The sequence below is a fragment of the Miscanthus floridulus genome, chromosome 10, assembly GCF_019320115.1.
Source record: "Miscanthus floridulus cultivar M001 chromosome 10, ASM1932011v1, whole genome shotgun sequence".
In the NCBI taxonomy this organism is placed as follows: domain Eukaryota; kingdom Viridiplantae; phylum Streptophyta; class Magnoliopsida; order Poales; family Poaceae; genus Miscanthus; species Miscanthus floridulus.
Genome location: NC_089589.1, coordinates 120,386,155 through 120,393,991, shown reverse-complemented (window position 1 = coordinate 120,393,991; position 7,837 = coordinate 120,386,155). Strand labels below are relative to the sequence as shown.

At 50.4% G+C, this 7,837-nt stretch overlaps 1 protein-coding gene across 1 annotated transcript; it reads left to right on the top strand.

Annotated features, from left to right (window-relative positions):
• Nucleotides 1-1,806: 1,806 nt before the first annotated feature.
• LOC136489436 (uncharacterized) lies at nt 1,807-2,438 on the top strand. The gene is made up of 2 exons (XM_066486073.1): nt 1,807-2,274; nt 2,373-2,438. The coding sequence occupies exons 1-2, from the start codon at nt 1,807-1,809 to the stop codon at nt 2,436-2,438; spliced, it is 534 nt and encodes a 177-aa protein (XP_066342170.1).
• The last annotated feature ends 5,399 nt before the right edge of the window (nt 2,439-7,837 follow it).

Below are 7,837 nucleotides of genomic sequence, written 5' to 3'. Positions count from 1 at the left end.
CGCCTGTGTGCGCGATTTCCACTACGCCAGATTGCATTTGTAGGGGCGGCTCCAGATGGTCTGTAGTATCGGTTTTGGCAGCTGCCCCTATCAAACCGTGTCTACAAATCACTGATTTGTAGGGGTGGTTGGCCAGCTGGGCGGCTGGATGTTGAGCCGTCCTTACAAATCAATTTCTAGAAATCAAGAAAAAGGGGAAAATAGCAATTTTTTTAATCTGAGGAGGTCCCCACCGGCTTTCACACACCCACTCTATGGTTGCAGCATTTTTTCACGATTTTTGCACACTTTGCGTCGCCCCGGATTTGAACCCGCAACTTCTCCCTCGCGCACAAACTCCTCTACCACTGCACCTCACGACCACCTGTCTACAGTGCATTTTGGTTCCCCACATAGTATACAAAACTGAGCATAAATTAATTGTTTGAGGCCCTAAACTAATTCAAATAAAAAAGTCGTCAACTACAAAGTTTTATAACTTTTCAAGATTTACAACTTTCATTTTGGTAGTCTCTCCATCCGAGGTCACTTATAAAATTTGAATTTCAAATTTGAGAAATTCGAACGTAGTTTTCCATGACAAGATGATTTCAAATGAGAAAGTTATCAACTACAAAGTTTCATAACTTTTCAAGATCTACAACTTTTATTTTTATTGTTTGTCCATCCGAGGTCATTTAAAAATTAAAATTTTAAATTTTTAGAAATTCAAATGTAGTGTTCCTTGATAAGATGATTTCAAATCAAAAAGTTATCAACTACAAAGTTTTATAACTTTTCGAGATCTACAACTTTCATTTTGGTTATTTCTCCATCCGAGGTCGTTTACAAAATTTAAATTTTAGTGCTTAATTTTTAATACTTGATGTCTATTTGTTGGGGCAGTTCAATATTGAGCCGCCCCTACAAATCCGATTTATAGGGGCGGCTAGATATAGAGCTGCCCCTATAAATCGGACCATTTGTAGGAGCGACTGATAACACCGACCGCCCCTATAAATCCATTTATAAGGGCGGCTCATTTGACAACCATTTATAGGGGCGGCTCTACCCTACAAAGAAGGGAGGTGTTGCCACAAATCGTTTCTCTAGTAGTGTTCCCCACGTTGCACGCGCTCTCTCGGCCACACGCATCTCCCGCTCACGGCCCTCTGCCACCGCGCGCATCTCCCTCCTGTGCGGCCCTGACCTCTTCTCCCTCCCTGCGTGGACCAAGCTTCCCACGCGCCTCCACTCGCCCACCGTACGTTCTACTCCGCGCACCGGTGCGTCTTCCTCCCGTGGGGACACCGCACGCGCCAGCCCCTCCCCTTTCTTCCCAGCCAGTAGCCTCAGTAGCATGCCCGTCGCTGCCACCTTCAACCTTCCTCTGTCGCCATGACGACCGCGTCTGCGACCAGTTTCGCCACTGGCGCCATCACCAACTCCTCCTCTAAATCGGCCTCGGCCCCGGCGTTCAACATCCCGTCGTATGCCACCATCTCCGTCAAGTCCCACGTGCCAATGACCCTTGACCTGAAGCTCCCCAACTACACTCGCTGGTAGGCCTTCTTCCTCTCTTTATGCGGCAAGTTCGGGTTTCGCTCGCACATTGATGGCACGGCGGCGCCGTGTCCTAATGACCCGGCGTGGGCGGCAGCCGATTCCTATGTCCACAATTGGCTCATGACCACCGTCAAGGATGGTGTCTTCGACCACGCCTTCGAGCCCGATTAGACCGCTCGGCAGCTCTGGACGGCGATCGCGAGCCTCTTCCACGTGAACAAGGTCTCCCGTGCCGTATTCCTCAACCACGATTTCTACTCCATGACTCAGGGTGATCTCTCTATCAACACGTACTGCCAGAAGATGATGGCCACCGTTGACACCCTTCGTGATGGTGGTCATACCATCATCGACTCGCAGCTCGTCCTCAACCTCCTGCATTGCCTCAACCCTCACTTCTCCAGCACCATCGACAACATTGCCGATTCCAACCCGCTTTCCAACTTTGCCACAACATGTCCGAAGCTCGTGCTCAACGAACTCTACCTCGCCAATGAAGGGCAGGCCACAACACAGACGACCCTCTATGTGGGGTTGCCCTCCTGTGGCTCGGCGTGCCATTCGACCTCCACCGGCAGTGGTAGCGGTCATAGCTGTGGAGGCTACGGCCGTTCCGCTAGCGGCGGTGGCGGTCCTCGCAACAAGCGCAAGGATCGCAGCGGTGGAGGTGGCAGTGGCGGTCCTTTCCATGGTGGTGGTCACGCCGCCACACCACTAACTGGCCCTTGGGTCTGCTTGAACCCTTGGGGCGGCCAGCAGCCACAAGGGGCCCCCCAACACCCCAGCTGGCATGGCGTGCCCCTGGTGTCCTCGGCACTTACCTGCAGGCACACACCGCCTTTGCGCCGGTGCAGTACCCCGACGTCACCACCCCTCCACTTGCTGCTTCCTAGCAACGCGCCACCGCATGGAATCAGGCTGGCATCATCACTGCCATGAACCAGCTGGCCCTCTAGGGCTACAACCCCTGGGTTCTCGACACTAGCGCCACTGCTCATATGTCATCATCGGATGGTATACTCCTCTCCTGGATCCCTCAATCTGACTCCTTCATCACCTTCGGTAATGGTAGCACCATTCCCATTTCCTATCATGGCACATCCACCTTGTCGGTAGCTGACACCACCTTTCATCTTGATAATGTTCTTATCACTCTTGCCCTTGTGCGGAATCTTCTCTCTATTTGCCAATTTACCCGCGATAATTCATGTTCTATTGAGCTTGACGCTTTGGGTTTTTCTGTTAAAGACCAGCAGATAGGGTACATGATTCTTCGTAGTGATAGTAGCGGGGACCTCTACACCATCTCTCCATCACCACCCCACAGCTATAGCCTCGCCACCTCATCCACATTATGGCACCACCGCCTCAGTCATACCGGTCCTTCTACCCACGCCACACTAAATAGTTTGTCAGTCATTTCATGTAATAAGCAGTCGCGCTCTTTGTGTCACGCCTGTCAGCTTGGCAAACACACGCGTCTCTTCATGAGTAGTTCCACCTCCACCACCACTACTGCTTGAGTTGATTCATTGTGATGTATGGACATCCCCAGTACTCAGTACGTCAGGGTACAAATACTATCTTGTGTTGCTTGATGATTAGACTCATTTATGTTTGTTATTTCCTTTAAGCCACAAATCTGATGTACACCACCATATTGTTGAGTTCAATGCCTATGCTAACACGTAGTTCAACGTCACACCGCGGTCATTTCATGCTAACAATGGCACTGAATTCATCAATCATGCTACCACTAGCTTCCTCTCTGCCCGCGGTATCCAACTACGTCTCTCATGCCCCTACACCAATCAGCAAAATGGCAAAGCTAAACGCATCCTCCGCACCATCAACAACAAAATTCGCACCCTGCTGATCCACGCGTCCATGCCACCACACTATTGGGCTGAAGCCCTAGCTGCTGCCACCTTCCTGCTCAATAGGCACCCTTTCGCGTTTGTTCATCATGCCATCCGCTACCAACTCCTGCACCAGAAACTTCCAGATTACTCCTACCTTCACGTCTTCGGGTGTCTATGCTATCCAAACCTCAGTGCCATGACTCCCCACAAACTCTCCGCTCGCTCGACTCCGTTTGTGTTCCTCGGCTACCCCTCCTCCCATAAGGGGTACCACTACCTGGACATGTCCACTCATCGTGTCATAGTGTCTCAACATGTCATGTTTGATGAGTTAGCGTTCTCCTTCGCTATGGCTGCCTTAGCTGCCTCTGTGTTGTCGTCACTAGATTTTTTGATGCATGGTCTCTCTTCACCGTCACCTTCAGGCGTCGAGCGCCCATGTACACCTATGACTACTCCCTCTCTCAGCAAGGATGAGCAGCCAGATCTCTAGGATCCAGCGATCATCTACACTGGCTCGCTCCTCCCACCCGGGCGTGTCCCACCGGCTGCCCTAGCACCTACGGATAGGGGCCCTATCACTGCACCGCCGCCAAGCGGGTCTCCTGATCCTCTACGCCCGGATAGGTTGGGCCGCTTTGATCTCACCTACCAACGACGGCCTTGACCAGACCCCACGCCATCGATGACTAAACCGCCGACTCCGACGGCAATGGTGTCATCCTCCTCCGCCAACCTAGTGCCCACGATGCCACTGGCACCAATGCCCCCGGTGCTGAACGTGCAACCGGCACCACCGCCTCCTTCACGCTCGGTGACACGATCTCAGACCGGCGGCCTGCGTCTAGTGGAGCGCATCAACCTCTCTGCCATGACTGCCTTGCCAGTTCCAGCAAACTATCGTAGCGCCCTCACTAATCCCAACTGACGCGCTGCGATGGCCGAGGAGTACAATGCTCTCATCGCCAACAGTACCTAGTGCCTTGTACCTTGACCGCCCGGTGCCAATGTGGTCACTGGAAAATGGTTGTTCAGGCACAAGTACCACTCCGATTGCTCCCTTGCCCGGCACAAGGCGCATTGGGTGGTCCATGATTTCTCACAGCAAGACGGCGTCGACTACGATGTGACATTTAGCCGGGTTGTTAAACCGGCGATGATCTACACCGTCCTCAGCATCGTCGCCTCGCGTACCTAGCCCATCCATCAGGTGGACATGAAGAATGCCTTCCTCTATGGCCACCTTGAGGAGACTGTCTACTGCCAGCAGCTATCCGGCTTCATCGACCCCGCCAAACCTGACTATGTTTGTCTCCTGCAGAAGTCCTTGTATGGGCTCAAGCAGGCGCTGGGGCTTGGAACCAACGCTTCACCTCGTACATCAGCAGCATGGGCTTCACTGCGTCCAAGTCCGACGCATCTCTGTTTGTCTACAAGGACAGAGATCGCGTCGCATACCTACTCCTCTACGTCGACGACATCATTCTCATGGCGTCATCCCGTGAGTTGCTACTGCTCATCACGGCACGCCTCCACTCCAAGTTCACTATGATGGATCTTGGCGACCTTCACCACTTCCTCGGCATCTCTGTGACGCGCGATAGCACGTGGCTGTTCTTGTCGCAGCATCAGTATGCTGTCGATCTTCTCCAACGGACGGGCATGTCTGAATGCCATCTCACTGCCACACCCGTGGATGCGCGGAACAAGCTGTCCGCCACCATAGGCGTCCCGCTAGATGACCCCTCTGAGTACCGGAGTCTCACAGAGGCGCCCTCCAGTTTCTCACTTTGACATGGCCTGATTTGGCATATGTTGTTCAGCAGGTGTGCTTGTTCATGCATGATCACCGCAAGCCTCACCTCGCGCTGATCAAATGCATTCTCCGCTACATCAAGGGCTCCCTCTCCGCCGGTCTTCACCTGGGCACTAGACCCATTGGCCAGCTCAACGCCTACTCCAACGCTGACTGGGTGGCTTGCCCCGACACACGCCGCTCCACCTCCGGCTTCTGCGTGTTCCTCAGCGACAATCTGGTGTCCTGGTTCTCCAAGCGCCAGACTACGGTGTCCCGCTCTAGTGCCAAGGCAGAGTACCGCGCTGTGGCCCATGTGGTGGCCGAGTGCTACTGGCTGCGGCAACTCCTCCAGGAGCTGCACGTCTCGGTTCCCTTGGCGACGATCGTCTACTGCGACAATGTCAGCGTTGTCTATATGACCACCACCCCCGTCCATCATCGTTGTACCAAGCATATCGAGATCGACATCCACTTTGTCCGCGAGAAGGTTGCTCTGGGACAAGTTCGCGTTCTCCATGTCCCTTTGGCACACCAGTTCGCCGACATCATGACCAACGGTCTCCCCGTACAGCTGTTCTCGGATTTTCGGACCAGTCTGTGCGTTCGTGATCCTTCTGCTACGACTGCGGGCGGGTATTAGGCTTATTGTACAGCTAGCGTTCTGTCTATTTATAGCTAGCGTATTGTACGCACTATACTTGTACATGTCTCTATATATATGAAGGCACCCCCCAACAATGGCAGTGTGGTGATTCTCCCAAACCTCTCTACCTTTCTACAAAATTGCAATCATTTTCGTCCTGTACATTCAGTGTGATACTCTGATTTGTTTGTTCTAATCACAAATCGAATGTGATACGTATCAGGGATTCAGGGCTGTACAAATACACTAAAATAGGTCATGTGTTCCGCATGGGTCAGCCGGTATCCCTGAAGATGACTGAAAATCTCTGCCTCACTACCCCTTTGCTATCCTAAAACAGTTTACATAAAAGAGAGAAACACAACTAAGAAATGGCAAATTAGCCTGAACTGAACCGTGCAGTTCTTTTCAGTCTTGTAGAGACCGAAAGCGATTGAGATCGAAGGTACAAGGACTATGATGATGAGTATTATGATAGAACTACTGCGTAGACAGCGATTTGCATCGGCAGTTCATACCCTTGCCCACTGACACCGAAACTCTGTATTGCAGAGCCTTCCTTGATTCCTAACTGATTTCTGCATTTCATCCATTGTAAATACATGCAGAGCAAGTCATTGTGTAGATGTAGACTTGGAAAGCATTCTACAAAGCGTATTCAGAAACATGTCCCCGAAACTACTGGATTTTCGGAAATTTTCAGATGTGTTGTGCTGTTCATGGTGTGTTTGTACTCTGCACCAGGCCTGCCCTGTTTTCTTGGAAAAGAGGACAGTGTGGTGTGGTGTGAGTGGTGACAATAACAGCTCAGCTCGCTGTCAGCGTCATGGACTGTACTAATAAATTAAAAAAATCATTTTCGTCCCGTAGTTTCAGTGTGATACTCTGGTTTGTTGCAAACGTATGGCATTTGAATGCGATACGTTTCAGGGATTCAGGGCTGTACAAATCTTATACCATAATAGGTCATGTGTTCCGCATGCATGGGTCATGACTGAAAAATCTGCTTCACCTACTGTGCGGCGGTGTCGTTATGAGTACCACTTTTGGTTTGAAGATGAGCAAGTCCGTTATGCCATCCTTAACATACCTGGGATTCTGCATCCTAAATAGTAAGGTTTACTGAATTAATGTCCCTGGTAAACTTTTGCAACGCTGGTGATTCCTAGTCTTCACTAACATTTCCATCAATAGTAAGGTAACCTAATCAAACTAGCAAAACAGTTCACTAACAATCTGTGCTCCATTCTAGAAAACACAAAATGCCACTTTCAGCCTTGAAGAAAATTGACAAATCTTAATTTGCGTAAATAAAAGTAGCGATGGATGAGTCATATGGTTATTGCAATTTATTAAAGGAACCTGACATATGACAACTCAGTAGTACTGCCCAACCAATAATTTCGTCACCAACTTTCTCAGTCTTTGGTAAACGTACAATCAATCAAAGGATTGAGGAGATCCTACCAATGGCGGTGTATATTATTTGCGTTAAAGTCACTATTGGATATAGTTGGCCAACTCGGCACGGCACAGGCACAGGCACGGCCAGGCACAGCACTACACGGCACGGCATGTTAGCCGTGCCGTGCCTGATTGTGCCGTCGTGCCGACTTAGCGGCCTAAGCACGGCACTATCGCGACTTAGGCGTGCCGTGCCATGCCACTAGGCACGGCAGCCCGTAGTGCCCATACCGGCACTGGCACTATAAGTGCCTAACACCTCAAATTGACCAGAATGTTATTATCACAGGATGTTATCAAAGATTCAACCTTACAAGTTCACATAAACTTATCACAGGATGTTAAGATGACAGAAACTCACAAGATCACACAAACACAGGAAGAGATAACAAAATAACAATTTATCTAGAACTTTAGTGCAACAGCTACCTCATTAAAAAACTTGTCTCGGTAAAACTCACCTATGTGAGAAACCCTAGACAGGAAAAAAGAGTACAACCCAGCTCCATAGAAGTTCATTATCCT

Coding starts and splice junctions, on each gene's coding strand:
- LOC136489436 (XM_066486073.1), top strand. CDS start 1,807: ATGACTCAGGGTGATCTCTCTATCAACACGTACTGCCAGAAGATGATG. Junction 2,275..2,372: donor CACCACTAACTGGCCCTTGG/GTCTGCTTGAAC, acceptor ACTTACCTGCAG/GCACACACCGCCTTTGCGCC.